This window comes from Garra rufa, chromosome 9, assembly GCF_049309525.1.
Source record: "Garra rufa chromosome 9, GarRuf1.0, whole genome shotgun sequence".
Classification (NCBI taxonomy): domain Eukaryota; kingdom Metazoa; phylum Chordata; class Actinopteri; order Cypriniformes; family Cyprinidae; genus Garra; species Garra rufa.
Genome location: NC_133369.1, coordinates 45,241,439 through 45,262,770, shown reverse-complemented (window position 1 = coordinate 45,262,770; position 21,332 = coordinate 45,241,439). Strand labels below are relative to the sequence as shown.

The window sequence follows — 21,332 nt, the reverse complement described above, 5'->3', positions numbered from 1 at the left end:
GCGGCACTGCGCAGACAGATCAGTGTATGACATCAAAGTACCCTTAATGCTTTTTGCCGGACTAAGCGTGATCGACTAAGCGTGCATATGATTTCATTTTCACCACCTGCGAAGTCACAATGAGCTCATAAAAGGCACTTTACCTCCTCATTACTCCACATTTGCCCTTGACTCATTGTGTTTTGGATACACCGCTTGTTCTCTTCGTGAAATCATGTCGCATAGCGTCACACCTTGTCATTACTTTTTTGCTTTTGGTTTGTTTAGAAGTATTTGGTCCTTGTTGCGTTCATATTTCATTCGAACTGCACCAGAGTTCATTTGGAAGCAAGCTGAGACCCATCTTTTTAGTTGGTGCACACCAGGCTTCTGATGGCAGCGTTCACACTTACTCGAACGAACCGCACTAACAGCAATCGCACCAAAGTTTGTTTTAATCGAACCAAATATAACACATAAATGTAAATTTTGAATCGAAAAAATATAAGTGTAAACACACCCTAAATCTTTCGCCACCGTCTTTCACAGTCTGAATGTGGAGAGCAAGTTTATGCAACTAGCCACAGGTCTACCAATAAATGGCACAATTTTTATTTTCAAAGTAAAGAGATTATTTAGCTAGTGTCAAAAAGAAGAAAATGAGCAGTAATGAAAGCATCTGCATCACAGTTCCTAAACACTTGAACATAAAAATGATCATTACTGGTTAATCTATAAACCATGATGTTCATGATTCTTACCTGAACCGTAGTGCTGATCTCAGCTGCAAATCCTCCGGTCACCGGAGCCTCATGACTGATGAGCAGCCGACCCGTCTTCACCACCGACTGCAAGAAAGAGAACATGAGCTGTTTAGAAGTCTATTTTTAATTAAAAAGAGACCTGGGAAACATGCACAAGCACTCATATTTTGTGTTTGTTGGGCAATATAATAACTCTGGCTCTGAAACGAAATCTAAAAATAAAATCAAAACTTACATTTCCATTAATGCTTTTGGCAGATGCTTTTACCCTTGAATACATGCTTTTATACTTGAATAAAGTAGCAACTTGCACTTTATTCAAGTACAATTTAGATCAGTTTTAGCTTTTCCTGGAAACTGAACCCAAGCTAAAGAGAGCAAACTCAAAGACAAACAGTTTCATTGTCAAATTAGGCATAGACGCATTTTTACACTGGTAAATCTTAACTCTGCTTTCACATTTCATATCAAAAAGCCTGAATTGTGTTGGATTGCTGCACATTGTCAGAAGGTACCAAATTGGGAAAACCAATTGGTTGATGGAACCTATGAAACCATTGGTTTAATTCCAGCTCAGGGTGTTTTCAAACCAATCTAAGGTCTTTAGAGTGTTGAAAGAGGACATTTAAGCAAATACAAAAAATGAGAAACCTGGAATAGTTGCAAGTCAGATTAGCTACATTTACATGCACCCAAATAATCCACTGGCATTCAATGGCTCAACTGGATTAAAACTGCTAAACATAAAAGACCTCAATCATTCTGACTGAGCTCAATCCAAATGAAATTTAGATTGGATTGAAAGGGGTGGTGTAGATGTGAAATCGTTCAATTAGTAGGAAAAACTACTCATGCAAACACCTGAATACAATCTTCTCGGATTCAAAAATACTTTCAGCAAATTCCCCTTGATGGGCATGTTTACCAAAACCTTCTTTATTATAAGATTTGTTTACTTCCTACCAACATGCATGTTTATTGACATCTGTCAAGTGAATGAAACTGAATATTTACAAAATATTTGCTGAAACAGATGTTTTGTTCAGAATACAAAATTGCGCATGAAAATGAATATGCGAATCAAATTGTTCAAGGTTCATATAAACAGAATTTTCCAAATCTGAAATCGGTTTGGATTTATTGGGACTGAGAAAAATTAGTGCATGTACACAAACCTATTGCCCATACGAGCAGCACAGCTCATGTATTTGAACACGTGGTATTGAGTTTAATAATCAATACAGAAAGCTAACACCATTTGCTGCTGATTATGAAGTTTGTTTGATGTTCATACTTCACAGTCAATGGTCATTATGACTTTAGCCAAACACTGTTCATGTTAGCCTGATCAAAATAAACAGCAGGTCTCATCTGCGGAGCACTGACTAAGCATCAGATTCTGTGAGAAATAAGGCAGAACTTGCTGCAAAGTCAGCTGTTCAAAAGAAAAAAACAGGTGCAAAACAGCGCAATATAATAAGACTTGTCCATGCGCTGCTGACCAGGCATTTCCTGCAGAAAGATTTGGGTTTGTTTTGTAATCTGAGTAATTACATAGATCTTGAGATGTTAAGATAAAAGGCACTTAAAATGTTTGCCTATTTATTGTTGCGCATCTGCTGAGAAGAATGTGATGAGGTCTGGATATTGAAACAGATGTTTAGTGTGTTTCCCTGGAGCTCCACAAAGACACAGAAGAAACTACACCTGCAACATCCACTTTCTTCAATGTGAGAGCCATGTGTGCTGCCTGTTATAATTCAAATGTTAATTCCATGCATCATTGATACATGTTTGATTGATCTATTGAGTACTTCGAGTGAACACACAGGCTGCACATGCTAAGCACATGATTTCACAGAAAATCTATCAAAGATGAGATGCCATGAACCTCATGAACTCTAGAAAGTCCTTTCTTCGAATGAGGTTCTCATCATAAAAGCAACAAGTTACAAACAAACGATTTTGCCCCCAATTTTCATAAGCTAAAGTCACAGATCTAGGACTTTTTCTATGTATACAAAAGGCCTTCTTCTCCTTTGCCGAGACAATCCATCCCCCTCACAGGTGTGGCATATCAAGATGCTGATTCAGTATATCTGAGAAAGACCCACGGATAGCGATTTGCAAAACATGTAATGCCGAAATTTCAAGAGGAGGTGCGTCTGCAAATACTTTCTCCTCTAACTAAAGAGATCAGCTCCTCTGATGCATCTGTAGCGGACGTTATTCCTTGAATCGCAGCACTAAAGCGTCTCTTAAGCAAAGAGGTCGAGATGGACCACGGAGTGAAAACAATGAAAAGTACACTCTTAGAGTCTGTTAGCACACGTTTCACTGAGATCTATTCGGATCCTCTGCACTTCATCGCGACTGTGCTTGATCTGCATTATAAAGATCATTACTTGGATGCGGAAATAAAGCAGCAATGCACGAGAAATGATCCAGACCACGATGGATGCGGAGAACCCGCGGGGAGACGGAGAGGGAGCAGCACACAGCGCAGTAGAAGGAGATCAGAGCGCAGAAAAAAGTGCACTTGACTTAAATGCACTTTGTTTTTATGAGAGAACATATTTAATTTTACAACCTTTCAGCAGGCCAGAAGGCCTGTACATTATTATTTAATGTACAAATGAGTGCAGTTAAGTTAAACATTTAAGTTTGAATTTAATTTAATTTTATACTGTGCATTGTTGCAATGTGCCAAAGAAATATTTTCATAATTTGTAATTGATTTACTTTACTATTTACTTATGCAATTGCAATGCCTTGATTTTAGTAAGGTTAGTACACAGTCATAGCCATAAATGCAATGGTACTAATAACTGGCATAATTTCTTTCAGTGTTTCGGCCTTGGTTTCCTCTTTTTCGGTTTTCGGTTTCGGCCAAGAATTTTCATTTCGGTGCATCCCTAGAACATGCTGTCGTATACGCCGACCTAGAGCAACCCAAACATGCTCAATGGGTGACATCTCTGGTGAGTATGCTGGCTGTGCAAGAACTGGGATGTTTTCAGCTTCCAGGAATTGTGTACAGATCCTTGCAACATGGGTCCGTGCATTATCATGCTGCAACATGAGGTGATGTTCGTGGATGAATGGCACAACAATGGGCCTCAGGATCTCGTCATGGTATCTCTATGCATTCAAAATGCCATCAATAAAATGCACCTGTGTTCGTTGTCCATAACATACGCCTGCCCATACCATAACCCCACCACCACCATGGGCCACAACATCGACATCGACATCAGCAAACCGCTGCCATCCGAACTGTACAGTGAAAACCAGGATTCATCCGTGAAGAGAACACCTCTTCAAAGTGCCAGATGCCATCGAATGTGAGCATTAGCCCACTCAATTTGGTTACGATAGCAAACTGGAGTCAGGTCGAGACCCAGATGGAGACGACGAGCATGCAGATGAGCTTCCCTGAGATGGTTTCTGACAGTTTGTGCAGAAATTCTTTGGTTATGCAAACCGATTGTTGCAGCAGGAGTCCGGGACGATCTTGAAGGTGAAGATGCTGGATGTGGAGGTCCTGGGCTGGTGTGGTTACACGTGGTCTGCGGTTGTGAGGCCGGTTGGATGTACTGCCAAATTCTCTGAAACGCCTTTGGAGATGGCTTATGGTAGAGAAAAGAACATTAAATTCCTGGGCAACAGCTCTGGTGGACATTCCTGCGGTCAGCATGCCAATTGCATGCTCCATCAAAACTTGCGACATCTGTGGCATTGTTTTGTCTGATAAAACTGCACATTTTAGAGTGGCCTTTTACTGTGGCCAGCCTAAGGCACATCTGTGCAATAATCATGCTGTCTAATCAGCATCTTGATATGCCACACCTGTGAGGTGGATGGATTATCTCAGCAAAGGAGAAGTGCCCACTAACACAGATTTAGACAAATTTGTAAACAATATTTGACAGAAATAGGCCTTTTGTGTGCATAGAAAAAGTTTTAGATCTTTGAGTTCAGCTCATGAAAAATGGGGGCAAAAACAAAAGTGTTGCGTTTATAATTTTGGTCAGTGTATTTTCCCAGTGTATGAATTCACTTTGGAGAATTACTACTGAAAATGGATTACGTGTGGCCAGTAGCCAGGATATTTGACTGGACCTGCTCCAGTCTTTGAAGGGTTACACCACACCAAAATGAAAATTGTCATTAATCACTTACCCCCAAGTTGTTCCACGTAAAAGCTTAGTTCATCTTAGGAACACAATTCAAGATATTTCGGATGAAAACCTGGAGGTTTTCCTATTGATTGCCAAGTAATTAACACTGTCAAGGCCCAAAAAAGTATATAAAAGACTGAGGTGTGTTTCGTCTGTACGCTTGCTTCGTGGTCTGCTTGTGAGTCTACATTTTTTTTCTTAGCGCACAAAGTGTTCTTGTCGCTTCATAAAATTAAGAGTGAACCACTGATGGAGGATGGACAATTTTGATAATGTCTTTCATACATTTCTGGGCCTTGATAGTGTTCATTTTTTGGCAGTCAATGGGACAGTCACAAGCCTCCCGGTTTTTATCCAAAATATATTAAATTGTGTTCCAAAGACAAACAAAACTTTTATGTGTTTGGAACAACATAAGTGACTGGAGGGGGTAAGTGATTAATCACAAAATTTTAATTTTGGGTTGGAGTAACCCTTTAGCGTTCAGCTACAAAGATCTTCTCTTAGTCTGACCAGTCCACAGTGACGGCCCTCCTTATAAGCAAAGTACACAAGTTGCAGAGGGCCTCAAAAATGATTTAATGACTAGGGCTGTGCGATTAATAGAATTTTAGTTTAATTTTTGGCTTCCAACAATTATGAAAACACTGCCGCATTTTGTTACTTTCCTTTGAAGTGCTGTCACCTTTCCTCCTATTACATCCAAATCAATTAAATCATGTAAACGGACTATTGTAAATGTACAGCCTCATGCAGGACATACTCAATACTAAAAATGAGTTAAAAGAGTATTGAGTTATGAAAGACATGTTTTACCCAGGCGACTTTCTGTGTAGGCAGAGATAGCACATGCTACTTTGGGCTTATATATACACAAAAATATGTGTTTCAATGAAATGTCAACGCAGGGAGTGTTTTAGGACCATGAAAACTTTGGATGCGTTTATGGAAGTGATCGACTCCATCTGTGTTTTGATCATCATTCTGAATCCTGGAGATTCTTTTACCAAAAAAAAAAAAAAAAAAAAAAAAAAAACACTTGCTTTTCATTTGCTTTTTTCATGAAACTTACCCACATTCAAGTGTTGATAAAAAAGATGAAGCTAGAATTTGTTTTTTTTTTGGTTTTGTGTTTTGCCATACTGCATGTTCAGATTCTCATTAAACAAAATATTCTGGACGCCATTAAACGTTTGTGAAAATGATCAAAAATGCTGGCGGTGACTTGCAACTATTTAAAAAAAACTGGCGGAGAAAAACTTGGGAAACTTTGGAAAGAAATCAGTTTGTCAGCATATTAAACGAGTGCATTTGGTCTTTAAAGTGACAGTAGCCAATAAACTAGTCTTTTGTAGCCAGACCTTCAGACTGACGGCAGAAGATCTGGGAACCTTGGCCACTTTGACAGGTAAAGCAACAAATCATGCTTCATTTTGGGTCACATCATGTTTGGGGCGTGGAAATGTCCCCACAATAACAAACTGGTGTGTAAAACTCTTGGACGCTCATTGTCACAGTTGTTATACACACAAGGGATTTTTTCTTTCATTAGGGGGTTTGGCATCATGGCATCTTTGTTTCCAGGCAGAACAATAAAGAAAGTGACACACACGTCTCCCAGAAATTCTGTATAATTCAAGTTACTACGAATCTCCTAAACTGTTTCCAATTTTGTGCGCAATATGCAGACATTCAGCCAACGGTCCGTGGGTGTGACGTCTTGGGCTGAGACTACTAATAAACCTGCTGCTGTCTCTGTCATTTAAATGGGTCATATGACGCGATTTTCCATGTTTTCCTTTGTCTTTGGAGTGTTACAAGCTGTTGTGCATATATAACATCTGTAAAGTTGCAAAGAATAAAGTCTCAAACTCAAAGAGATATTCTTTATAAAACTTAAAGGTGCCATAGAATGGAAAACTATATTTGCCTTGGCATAGTTGAATAATAACAGTTCTGTACATGGACATGACATACCATGAGTCTCAAACACCATCGTTTCCTCCTTCTTATATAAATCTGGTGTTTGCAAAAGACCACTGAAAAATAGGTCAATTCCAACAAAACTATTACGCAATAGTCGCGATCGTTAATAGTTACGCAACATTTGCATAGCCTAATCATTAGACGTTCTGCAGAAAGGCAAGGAAAACAAATAAGGCAAGCCACTGAAGGGACATGATTAGCTTAATGCTAGCGGTAGTCTGTTACATTGCAGTACATAAGATTTCACTCACCACATAAACAGAGAGATGGCTGCGCTGATGATGGCGAATGATTTACAGATCCTGAGCATCCCTGACAAGCATCTGAACTTATGTGGTAAGTAAGTACTGCCGCTGCAATATAACGTTACACAGACCTCATGAGATCACAATAGTGAAATTAAAATGTTTGTGGATTTAAAACAGCAGATTCAATGACCCGCATAATAGCGGCTCGAACTCCTTGATTAAACATATATTTTCCTCCATGTGCGAGCTACTGAATGAGCAGCTCTGTGAAACAGCCAATCAGAGCAGAGCTCTCATTATTATTCATGAACCTTCCAAATAAGGTAATAACAGAGCATTTAGATTAGATTAGATTAGATTAGATTCAACTTTATTGTCATTACACATGTACAAGTACAAGGCAACGAAATGCAGTTTAGGTCTAACCAGGAGTGCAATAAGCAGCAAGTGCAGGATAAAGGTATAATTTATAAGTTATAAGTGCACTTATAGGAGATATGTACAGGGGGAAGCTATGGATAATATTTACAGATGAAGTACTGTGAGCATAATTTACAGATGATAATTAACTACAATTAGAATGTATAAATAGATCAACACAGTATACAGGTTGCTATTAACTATAATGTAAATTGCAGGTAGATTTGAACATAATATACAGGTTGCTGTTTACTAAAGCAGAATTTACAAATAGACATGTGTAGATATAGATTTATCACAGATTTACAATATGTATATGTGCAAAGGAAATGTGCATTTACAAATGGGTATGTACAGTGTAGTGCAATGAATATTAAGTAGTGCAATGGTAGTGGGGAGAGTGTAGGGTGTGTGAGGGGGGCAGAGGTGTCAGTGGGGGGCAGAGTTCAATAAGGAGACAGCTCTGGGAAAGAAGCTGTTCCTCAGTCTGCTAGTTCTTGTCCTGTGGCATCTGAAACGCCTGCCGGAAGGCAGGAGAGAAAACAGTTTGTGGGCGGGGTGAGAGGAATCCTTAAGAATACTGCGTGTTCGACGCAAACAGTGCTTCTTCTGAATGTCCTCAATGGATGGAAGTGGAGTCCCTATGAAGCGTTGGGCAGTTTTCACCACCCGCTGCAGTGCCTTATGCTCCGCAACAGAGCAGCTTCCGTACCAGACTGTGACACAGTTCCTAAGGATGCTTTCTATCGTGCAGCGATAGAAGTTCACCAGGATAGCTGAGGACAGCTGGTTCTTCTTAAGTGTTCTCAAGAAGAACAGGCGCTGGTGAGCCTTCTTGACCAGGCTGGAGGTGTTGGTGGTTGGTGGTTCTGATTGGTTGAGCCACGTTCTAAGCTGTTGTAAATTACTCATACAAAATACAAACATACACCTTTGCTTACATTTGTGTGTTGCTCAGCAACCACTTTGTCGCAGCCACAACAGTTTCTGAAGAACTACACTGTTTGGCTGAAGAATAATGTTTTATTAAAGGATTAGTTCACCTCCAGAACAAAAATTTACAGATAATGTTCTCACCTCCATGTCATCCAAGATGTTCATGTCTTTTCTTCTTCAGTGGATAAGAAATTATGTTTTTTGAGGAAAACATTTCAGGAATTATCTCTATATAGTGGACTTCAATGGTGCCTCGAAGTTTGAACTTCAAAAATGCAGTTTAAATGCAGCTTCAAACGGCTCTAAATGATCCCAGCCAAGGAAGAAGGGTCTTATCTAGCGAAACGATTGGTTATTTTCAAAACAAATTATAAAGTATATTAATTCCTAGCCTGAGATCGTTTAGAGCCTGAAGAAAGAAAGACATGAACATCTTTTATGACAAGGGGGTGAGTACATTATCTGTACATTTTTTAAATATCATTACACTTTATTTGCCCTGTTTTATTTCATGAAACCTTACTATGTATATGGAATAACCATTTTATAAAAGCAATAAGCCCTGTGAAGCCATGGTCTACAGTGAACAGCTTCTTGGGGCTTATTGCTTTATTCTATTATATCTGTCCTATTTTCTTTGTTTTACATTGTATTAGTGACTGATTCATCTCACTGTTGTTTGCTGACAGTGAAACTGCTCTGAAAGAACAGATTATAAGGTTGAAGGTCATTTTGGGTAGGGCTGCTCGATTATGGCAAAAATCATAAGCACAATTATTTTGGTCAATTATTTAACACGACTGGGTCCAAAACTTTATATTAGTGATTCAATACAAAGATAGCAATACAACAGAAAACAAGATGCAGATGGAAAAAAAAAAAAAGTGCTTTAAAATTTTTTTTATAAAATACTGAATACTTTTATGCAAGTCTAAAGTAGTCTAACAAGCCTACTGCAGAAATTGAATGTAATTAATTGAACGTAAAATAAAACAGCATTTTCACTGTAAGAATTAAACATGCTTTGTTTCCTATTAAAACTAAAAAAGTCCTTCATTCAAGAGCAGTGAGTGATTTTTCTCTTTGTATTTTTACGTTTTATTAATATTAAGCACAAAGACGGCAGAAGGAATATTATTTGTTGGCGCTTCAAGCACCACACGGATCCAATATACTATTACACACGTATTTTCATTCTCAACTGTTTATGATCATTTAAGACATAACTGACAAGGGTTTACATGAATAATCACCAAGCGCCTCATTTTGAAATATTTTTGCGACTGTTTAGGCGTGCGTCCTTGAGCTGAAAGGCAACTTTACATGTCTCTGAGTGCATACACAGAACAGTGCAAGTTCTCTTTCGCGCTTTTAAAAACACAACATCAAAGAAACATTAATACATCAAGCACGTCCCGTTTTATGAAATTCACGTTACATGATTTTACTGATTTGCATGTTAAATGAGGCTTTTATGGAGGAGAGAAAGCGCACCACTGGAAAGGTGGGCGGAATGGGGCGCAATAATCGTTTCATCTCGATTACTGTATTTTCATGATCGTTTGAAGCAGAAATCGAAACTGAATTTTGATTATGAATGCTCTGACAGGGGCCTTATGTTTTTCTTAGGGCACTGCCAGTCCAACATTCTTTTAAAATGTTCTTCAAATTAAGAAAAACACTTCTTCTCAAAACGTCTTTGGGGAATCCAAAGTTGTTCATCTGGCAAAAAAAAAAATAAAAAAAAATTGGAAACTGTTTTTGAGTGCTGAGTAAAACACTTCGCCTGTGGTTAGTTTGGACTTGACAGTTAAGCGAATAATAATGAATGATTTAATAATAATTCCACACCTCATAACCAAGTTGGTCATATGTCAGAAACTCCAAGTCGCTGAAAGTGCTTCTGATGCCTCAGATGCCAGCGGACTGAGACGGGCACAGCGGCAGAATCTAGAGACTGTGTGCTAGCAAGGGTGTGAGATTTCGATAAAACAGCAAGTATGCAGGGTGTGACTGGAGGCATTTTCTTAGGGCTGTTCCGTACTGCACACGTTTTATTGTTATTAGGCAGGTCTGTCTGACTGAAATTTAAATGACTTTTAAGACAGACCTGGCGAGGAAATGTAGTGACTAGATTCAGACCATGAACATATTTGACTGAAGTATATTAATGCAGAACGCTTGGCCATCACACTGCGGGTGATCTGCTTGCTGAACATATTTAACTTGCATCAGTGTGGCAGTAACAAACCTCAGTACTCAAGAGGGTGATAGATTTTCCTTCAAATGTCTTTTAAACCAGATGTTATTCAGGCAGCAAGATATAAACATGTCAACAGTTTAACAATCTTGCTCAGCAAGATTCTTCAAACTGTTGCTCTCCCATGAGAATATTTGACCCAAAAGAGAGAACTGGCCATAGAAAAGAGAAATATTCAATAATGTTTACCACACAGCCTCTTGCGGCAATGTTGAGAAAGACAATTGTGTTGTCATAAATCTCAGTCTGTTCCATTTTTGTTTCAAACCTTAAAATAAAGTAGCATACAAAGTCAGGGTCGGCACAATTTGTTTCAAGTTTTTTAAAAGAAGTGTCTTCTGTTCACCAAGGCTGCATTTATTTCATTAAATATACCATAAAAAATTGTAAAAAAAATATGATTTATTAAAATACTGCATACTACTGAATACTGAAACGAAACTGAACTAAAACGGAAACAAAAAACTGTATTATTAAAGGGGTCATCGGGTGCAAAACTAACTTTTCCAAGTTGTTTGAACATTAATGTGTGTTGGTAGTTTGTGTACACAACCACCCTACAATGATAAAAATCCACCCAGTGGTATTTTTTAAATTTTTAAAAGTAATATCCCCTTTTTAAAATCTGTTTATTCTCAGCTTCTTGTTGTTGTGACGAAACACATTTGATTGACATTATTGTCTTACCTTAGACCCGCCCTCACCGAGCTGAAACAGTCCAAATACGATCCTCACTGTGTCGACTCAGGTGCTAATTGAGCGATTGAAGTGTTCTGTTGTTGGATGTAATAATGAACATAGCAGTAGTCATTTACTACCTACATCTGAGCTGCTGAAGATGCAGAGGTTTAACGTTACTTTCGTTTTTAAATGGAAAGCGCCAATCCCGATCTACATATGCATCTATGTTCGTGCGAATCGTTCCTGATGCAGCTTCACCCACAGCAGAAGTGAGTATAAAGTTTTTTTTTATGCATCTTTGCAAATGGCCTTTCTTAATAATGTGCTTGTTGGCAAGTTTCGCTGATAAACGCGGCTAACGTAAACATAATCCCAGAGAGGGGCGAGGCGAGAGCTCGGTGGCATTTAACCCTCTGGTGCTCTTCGGTCACTTCTGACCGAAAAATTTTCTGTTTTGAATTTTTAAAAATCACAGCTTAATCGGAATGATATGAAACTCGGTGACTTTTATGCCATTTGGAATGTCAACACAAAAAAAAATTGAGGGCATGATTCAAGCAGGCTAAGTGGTCGTAAAAAAAATAGTCACACTTGTGCTCTTCGGTCTAAAATGACCGACCATAGGAAATGAATGGGAAATCGACAAAAATACAAATATTAAGAGAATTTTTGTGTGTACAATCTACAAATCCTCCACAATGCTGAAAAAAAGTACACAGCAGTGAAGGGGTGACACTCTAAAACACACCCATTCATAAACACACCCATTCACACACACACGCACACACACAAACACACATTAATATACACACCTCTATTCGGTCACTTTTGACCAAAACATTTTCGGTTTAGAATTTTTCAAAAAATCACAGCTTCATCAGAACAGTACCAAATTCATTGACTTTTATGGCATTTGGAATGTGAACACACATAAAAAATTAGGGCACGATTAAAAAAAACTAATAATAAAATAAAAACTTGTGCTCTTCGGTCTAAAATGACCGTCCATTGGAAATGAATGGGAAATTGACAAAAATACAAATATTCAGAGAATTTTTGTGTGTACAATCTACAAATCCTCCACAATGCTGAAAAAAGTACACAGCAGTGAAGGGGTGACACTCTAAAACACACCCATTCACAGACAGACACACACACACACACACACACACACACTAATATACTCACCTCTATTCGGTCACTTTTGACCAAAACATTTTCGGTTTTGAATTTTTTAAAAAAATCACAGCTTCATCAGAACGCTACCAAATTCAGTGACTTTTATGGACACACATAAAAAATGAGGGCACGATTCCAAAAAAAAAAAAAAAACTTGTGCTCTTTGGTCAAAAATGACCGACATCAGGAAATGAATGGGAAATCGACAAAAATACAAAAATGTACAGAATTTTTCTGTCTCTTTCTCACACATCCACACACACACACGCACAAATGAACTGAAACACAGCAAATTGAGAAGATGTAAAATAAAAAAATATATATGTATAAAAAAATTACATATCCAGAGTGCAAAAGACACACACTCTCTTGCATATACAAAAAATTAACACTTCAAATCATATTTATAACAAAAAACTATCCCAAACTGGATAAGAAATAGTCTTTGAGATTGTTTAAATGTATGTTCAACTATTCCACCTAATAAAAATGCTGAATCAATTGTCTAAAAACAACTAGGCAATTCACAAGCTGCTTTGTAGAGAACTATACAGGCATCAAGTTACACCTGCCATTACAGATGTTTTTCTCGTTTTTTACCAACAGATGGCGCTAATCTGCCTTCAAAAATTAGTGTTGAATGGCTGAGTCTCTATTTCAACCTGAAATACTGCATTCATTAAAAAAATTTTTAAAAAAAAATTAAAATAAAATTTTTTATTATTCTCAATGGCAAAAAATGGATATTAATTACAGCATAAATATTCATTATTACCACAAAACCCTCTCAAAATGCAAAAGAAAAAAGAAAAAATATTATTAAACAAAACTGAATTGGAATGGTTTTACTGAAAAAATTACAGGATGCGTTACAGGTGTCCGGTCACTTCTGACCGCGAAGAGCACACGTGTGACTGCTAAACGAAGAGCACCAGAGGGTTAAAGGGGCCATGTCTTAAAATGAGCTGAAATTTTGCAAGCTGATTTTGACAAGGTAAAAGGGTGTTTTTTTACACTACTATTGAGAATTTTTAACCAAAGTATATTAGAGACTTTTCATTAAGACCCTAAAGAATCATATGAACTTGTGGAAAATGGGCATCCGATGACCCCTTTAACAGGGTTTGTGCAAATACTGTAAAATGAAATTCCAGGACTTTCAAGCTCTATTTTTTTTAAATGTTCAAGGACTTCAACCAGAGATTTCACTTATTAATGTCTTCTGTTTCAAAAAAGAGAGAGAGAAATAGATAAATATAAATATACTAATAAAAATAAAATTAAGCACATGCAAAGTATTACTACTAAAGTATTACAAAGTATAACTACACTTTTAATACAGTAAAAATACTGTTAATTTTCTTAAGGGTTTTCTATTTGTGTTTACTTTCTTTCCTGTTTTTGTTTTTATAACTGCACTGCCTTACTGGTTGAATGTTTTCTACTATTTAAGGGAAAAAACTGAAAAATGACTGGCGAAATTGCTCCAAAATCTTGATCTGAATTCAAAGTTTCACGAACATGCTCTGAAGTTCCGATCGAGCCACGAATGATTCGTGAACCAACATTTCAGATCAGGACTGAGATCGTGAATCGCGAATCATTTGACTTAGATCGGAACGTTTTGCGAATCATTTGATTTGAATCATTCAATTTGCTAAATAATTCACAAACCTGTTCTGATCGAAATCAAATGATTTACGATCATACGTACTCCGAAGTCCTGACCTGAATCAAAACAATCGAGCTAGCAAGTAGTAGTACTGACAGTGTCATGTAAACATGGCTGAAGATGCGAAAAGAGGAACAGATGAACCGAATCAATTGAGTCATTTACACTGGAACCGCTCCAATTGATTCAAACTCATGACTTCGATCATTCATTTCAAGTGATTCACTAGCAAAAAACAGATCAAATAAAAGAGCCATTTATTCAAATCACTCCAATCGGATTTCGTATTGCGAATCATTAGTTTCAGATCATGACTTTGAATCACAAATTGTGAATCATTTGATTTAGATGGGAACCTCATTTCTAAATCAAATGATTTGCAATACGCAAACCGATTGGAGTGATTAATGGTTTACTCAATGGTTTAACTGATTCAGAGTTTCGAAAATGTCCATATCACCCATCACTACGTGAAATTCAAAAATGAATAGCTCTTATTTTTTTGCTAGTGAATCACTTGAAATTAATGATCGAAGTCATGAGTTTGAACCAATCAGAGCGATTCCAACGTAAATGACTCAATTGATTTGGTTCATCTGTTCCTCTTTTCACATCTTCAGCCATGTTTACACAATACTGTCAGTACTACTGCTTCCTAGCTTGATTGTTTTCTGATATTAGCCGAAAAAAGCAAAAAAGGTATGTTTTTTGAATTGCATGAAAGGATATGTGCTTACTGACAAATTAAACACTTATTTCATGGATACATTGTCTTTCAATAAATCAAGCACTTTTCAAGCACCTCTTCAGTAATATTGCTTTTTCAAGGGTTTTCCATGCCTTAAATTTTAAAAAGTCAAATTTAAGTACACTGTAAAAAGTTAACTGAAATTTACAGCAACTTGCTGACAGCGACTGGCAAGTAAGCTGCTGTAATATATTCCACAGTATGCTGACTATAAGTTTAACCACAGTCACTAATTACTGTAATTTTTATTACAGTAAAAAATTGCAGTTGCAATTGCAGTACCGTAATTGCAATCAGAGTAATAGAATGCTCTTTTGAATGAATGAATTCATGAATAAATGAACTTTTAACAAATAGTAGTACTGTACTGTAATTACTGCTTTAATTGTATATAGTCTAAAAGGGAAGACACTGCTTTTGTCACAAAAATAACATTTATTTACTTTATAATCTGAAAATACATAAAAATAGGTTTCATTTTTTTTATTTTTCAGTCTGTAAACATTTTTTATTTTGCATAAACCTAAAAATGCTTAGATTTTAACTATAAAATCTTAAGTTCCAGTACAGGGTATGCGACAAACATTACATGACCAAACATTTTTTATTACTGCCGCTTGTCTGAGAAAGTGTTGACAGTATTATAAAATAACAGTAATATCTATTGATTTTATTTTGAGTTAAAAAGTCAACTAAGCAAACAGTTTTCAATATAATTTTTTAATATCAGTGATAAGAAAAATAATTAACATTTATAAAGTGGTGGCCAAAATTAGAACACTAGTACTTTCACCAGCTGAAATCTCACGGAAATCTCACTGGATTATTACAATTAATGGAAAAATGAATGTTTGGAAATGTGAAACTGATATTTCCTTCTTACACACTACAGCAAAAGATAGAAATAACTGACTAAAAACCATTTTTAGCTGGTAAAAATATTAGTGTTCTAATCATTTTGGCCACCGCTATATACTTCAAGCACCTTAGACGAACACTGTATTAAAAAATAATAAACATATAAAATTACAAAAATTAAAATGAAAACTGAAAATAATCTGTTCAAAATATTAACAAGAACTGTAGCAATATACAAATCATATTAAAATAACACAAATGGTTTTTCACAAGTGAACTTAATTTTTTTTTTATTTTGCTTGGTTTTAGTTATGTTATGTTGTACAATCATTTTAGTCTTAGAATAGCATGTGTACGTCATGAAATCTATTTAAATTAAAGGTGCCATAGAATGGAAAACTGTGTTTACCTTGGCATGGTTAAATAATAACAGTTCTGTAGATGGACATGACATACCATGAGTCTCAAACAACATTGTTTCCTCCTTCTTCACCTTCTTCCTCCTTCCTCCTTTCACTTAAGATTTCACTTGCGCTGATGATGGTGAATGATGGAGAAATAACTGCGTTGATGATGGCGAATGATTTACAGACCCTGAGCATCACTGACAGGCAGCTGAACTTGTGTGGCAAGTAAGCACTCCCTCTGCATTATAACTTTACACAGAGCACATACGATCACAGTAATGAGACTAAAATGTCAGCGATTCAAAACGGCAGATTCAACAAACCACATATTAAAAGCGGCTAGAGCTCCTAATTAAATATATATTTTTATCCATGTGCCAGCTATGGAGATGAGCAGCTCTGTGAAACAGCCAATCAGAGCAGAGCTCATTAATATTCATGAAGCTTCCAAATAAGGCAATAACAGAGCATTTCATTCTAGGGACAAATTCTAGGGTTGTAAATGGACCTGTAAATCCGTTTCTGGAGATTTTTTGCCCTTTCCTATGCCATATACCTTCTATGTAGATATCAGAGAACAATTTAAAATATTCTCTCAATGCATTCTATGGCACCTTTAACAAGATTCAAGTTAAATATTGCATGCATGTATACAGTATAATAAAGCAGGATTTGATGCTGCGATGGTTTTGGGCATCAGACTTTTGCTATTGATTTAACTCTCTTGTTATCTTGTAACTGTTGTATGGTTAGTTCAAATTAGTTCAAGAAGGTAAAAAAAAAAAAAGGTCAAAATCCATAAACGTTCACTAGGCTGCACAAGGAAGTTTATTTGTATATACGCCAGTCCTAAGTTAAATGAAACAGATCAATATCATGTGGCACTACCTAACCCGGTCAACACGGTCATCAGCGGAGTTAACAAAGCGTCAAGGAAAATCCTGAAGAGGCACAGTACATACCGCAGATAGTTCAGACACAAACAAGAGACTGTTATTACTGTATCCCGGGACAGAACGTCACTTCCCTGGATTGAGAGTCACCGGTGACCGGCCAGAGAAATGCCTGGTGGTTTTCCAGAAATGCCAGCGTGACATCCTGGAAACGCTAATGACAAATGACTACATTAATGGATGCTATGAGGTTGAATAATATGACGGTGAGAGAGATCTACAAGTGTCACGGCAGAGGTGTTTTTCCGACCACAATGATATCAGATAATCACAGCAGTGGCGATGATTCAAATGACTGAAATTGGACTCGAGGGAATAGAAGTAAAAGAATACAACAATAGACCGTTGTGACCCATTAAAATGTTACGCAAGTCTCTGAATACTTCTCAGGTCCACTGTAAATGCCTCAGGTCAAATAACAGCCACACAACAACCATTTTTATCTGACAGGCTTATTTAGAGAATATGAATGATATATGAGAAAATATGTGAACCCTGGACCACAAAACTAATCTTACGTCACACGGGTATATTTGTGGCAATAGCCAAAAATACATTGTATGGGTCAAAATTATAGATTCTTCGTTTATGCCAAAAAAATAATTAGGATATTAAGTCAAGATCATGTTCCATGAAGATACTTTGTAAAAAATCCTACCATAAATATATATCCAAACTTAATTTGGACAACTTTAAAGGTGATTTTCTCAGTATTCAGAAATTTTTTTGCACCCTCAGATCCACATTTTCAAATAGTTGTATCTCAGCCAATATTGTCATATCCTAGCAAACCTTACATCAATGGAAAGCTTATTTATTCAGCTCAAAAAATGTACTCTTATCACTGGTTTTGTGGTTCAGGGTCACATATAAGTATTTAAAGTCTGACATCAGTAAGATGCTTTTGAAAGTTTCTTATTCTCACCCAGCAAAAATACATTAATATCTTGAAATATTATTGCAATTTAAAAGACCTGATTTCTGTTTGAATGTGTTCAAATGTAATTTATTTCTGTGATTAAAGCTGAATTTTCAGCATCATTACTCCAGTCTTCAGTGTCACATGATCCTTCAAAAAAATCAAAAACATTTTTTTTAAATAATAAATACAAAGAATAAAAAACAGCATAGAAAAGGCAGAGCTAGTGTTGGAGAATCAAGTTTTTTTATTTATTTATTTATTTATTTTTGCCATGTTTACACGACGCTGTCAGTACTACTACTTGCTAGCTCGATTGTTTTCTGATATTAGCTGAAAAAAGCAAAACAGGTATGATGCTTTTTGAATTGTGTGAAAAGATGTGCTTACTGACAAATCAAACACTTATTTCATAGATACATTTTCTTTCAATAAATCAAGCACTTTTTAAGTACCTCTTCAGCGATATTGCTTTTTAAAAGAGTTTTCTAGGCCTTAAATTTCAACAATTCAAATCCAAGTACTTTATGCTCTTTGTATGAACTCTCTATTAAAAAGAACAAACATGAAATTACTGTAGCAATATACTAATCATATTCAAATATCACAAATGGTTTTTCTCATGAGAACTTTTTAAGTTTTGTTTGGTTTTAGTTATATGTTCATTTAAGTCTTAGAATAGCATGTGTACATCATGAAATCCAGTGAAATCAATAAGATTCATGTTACATACTGCATGCATGCATTATCATATACAGTTAAGCCCGAAATTATTTATACCCCTGGCAAATTCTGACTTAAAGTTACTTTCATTCAACCTGCAAGTTTTTTTTGACCGGAAATGACACAGGTTTCTCCCAAAAGATAATAAGACGATGTACAAGAGGCATCATTGTGGAAAAAAAATATTTCTCAGCTTTTATTTACATTCGAACAAAAAGTGGCATGTCCAAAAGTATTCATACCCTTTGCAAACTGTCACAGTCTATGGGAAAATCCAAAGTTCTATACCATTCCAAATAGTCCAAGCTGTTCTAAAGCATCCTAATTACCCTGATTCACTAGGAACAGCTGTTTTAATCAACTCAACAGGTGAAAAACAGAAGCTGAAGGCAAAATCAGAATCATATCTAAATGTTTTGAAGTTCAAGTGGCTACAGTGCAAAGTATTTTTAAAAAATACAAGACGTTCCACACTGTGAAAAATCTCAGAGTACATGGTCGGAAGCCAAAAGTGATACCTGTGCTGGCCAGGAGTGATTTTGTGCCTCTTTGGGATGGCACTATAATGCACAGTTCACTTGCAGAACGCAAGCTTCAAGAGAGCATATAAGATGCAGAGCCAGCGGCTGTTCTGTAGGCAAACATCAATGCCTTGAATAAAAACAAAACACCCTTAGGTATCCCACTGCCAACCTCAATTCTCTGCTCTCTCACACACTCCGTCTGTCAATTGACCAGGAAAAACAACCCAAGGAAAAAAAACCAGGAGTACAAACTGCAGGTCCAAGATGAAGTCATCCTATTATGTCTTTATGAGGTTCCAGTGGCATTTTAAAACACATGTCTCTGTCTTCATGAACTGCACAGACAACTTAATGAGAATCTAATGTGTTGACATTAACTACGGCCTGCGGCGCGGATGACGATTTTATTGTCCAATGTGCCGTGCGTATGCATCCCAGACAGATGAATGTTTCCCATTGCCTCTCCGATTCAGAACGGCGTCCTTCTAAAACGGACTGAGCTAGTGGTCAGCCCTGTCATCTAACTGCTTATTTACAGCTGACCTCTTAACACCAGCAGTTTGACGCACTCATTTCATACACTGACTCGAGACACGACACACGATGAATACCGAGAGCAAGCTTTTCTTGGACGCTCATAGTCTTTCTTTACACAGGAAACGCCAGTCATTTACATTCTTACACAAGACTTTAAAAATATAGTTTATACAATAATTAAAAATGCGATCTCCCTCAGGCCTTCCAAGATATAGATGAGTTTCTTCATCAGATTTGGAGAAATGTAGCATTTGATCATTTGCTCAGCAATGGATCCCCTGAAGTGAATGGGTGCCATCAGAATGAGAGTCTAAACAGCTGACAAAAACATCACAATAATGCACAAGTAATCCACACCACTGTCCATCAGTTAACATCTTGAGAAGCAAACAGTTCATCATTAAGACTTTAAGAACTTTAAAGCGTCGCTTCTGATTAAAATATGAGTCCATAATCCATAATAACTCTTCCTCCAGCGAAAAAGTCCATCTCCTGTTGGTCTCTCACATCAAAATCTACTTATATATTTGTTTAGAGCTGTTTTGGACTGTTTTGTCTTGCAAACGGTGCTTGACCTGTGGATATTCCTCTGTAGATTCAGACAAGACATTTTTCACTTGAGGTAGCATTATTATGGATTATGGAGTGATATTTTTGCCAGAAGCAATGGTTTAAAGTTATTAAATGCATTAATGTTGGATTTGTTTTGGCTTCTCAAGATGTTAACTGATGGACTGGATTACTTGTGGATTATTGTGGTGTTATTATCAGCAGTTTGGACTCTCATTCTGACGGCACCCATTTACTGCAGAAGATCCATTGGTGAGCATTTCTCCAAAACTAACAAACCAGGGTAAATACATTAGCATTTTTTTTTTTTTTTTTGGATAAACTGTTTCCCTGAGTCATGCTGATAGATTTTTTTTGTATTTTTTTTTTTGTATTGTTGGAGCCTTACAGTTCAACTTAATCCTACAAAATCATGTTTGACAACTGTGGTAAAGTATTTTTTAGATGCCCAAGATTTTTTTGGTGTCCTGAAGCAAAACCAGTTGAGAACCACAGTTTTGCATCCCTTTTATCATCTTCATCTCCTAAATGGGCTCCATAATGTAAAATGACCGCAGTGACAGCAATACGGGCTCAAATATAGACAGCTGCACAGCAGCCATACAATAGGCCAAAATAATGACATGTTACTCAGGGAGCAAAAATTACACACAACGTCTGAGGTCTTTATGTCAAAGCCTTGCCGTTACAGAGCTCTCCCACCACACAAGGGATTGTAATGATGACATGGTTTTTATTAGCAGTGCATTTGAAAAAGATATTACACAGCTACAGAAGGATCAGAGAA

The 21,332-nt window shown here is 36.8% G+C and overlaps 1 protein-coding gene across 1 annotated transcript in view; it reads right to left on the bottom strand.

Moving 5' to 3' along the window:
- bckdhb (branched chain keto acid dehydrogenase E1 subunit beta) overlaps positions 1-21,332 on the bottom strand; it is a 104,891-nt gene that overhangs the window by 16,856 nt on the left and 66,703 nt on the right. The window contains exon 9 of the mRNA XM_073847186.1: positions 741-827. Within this exon, the coding sequence (XP_073703287.1) occupies positions 741-827 (87 nt within the window). The remainder of the gene's footprint in view (positions 1-740; positions 828-21,332) is intronic.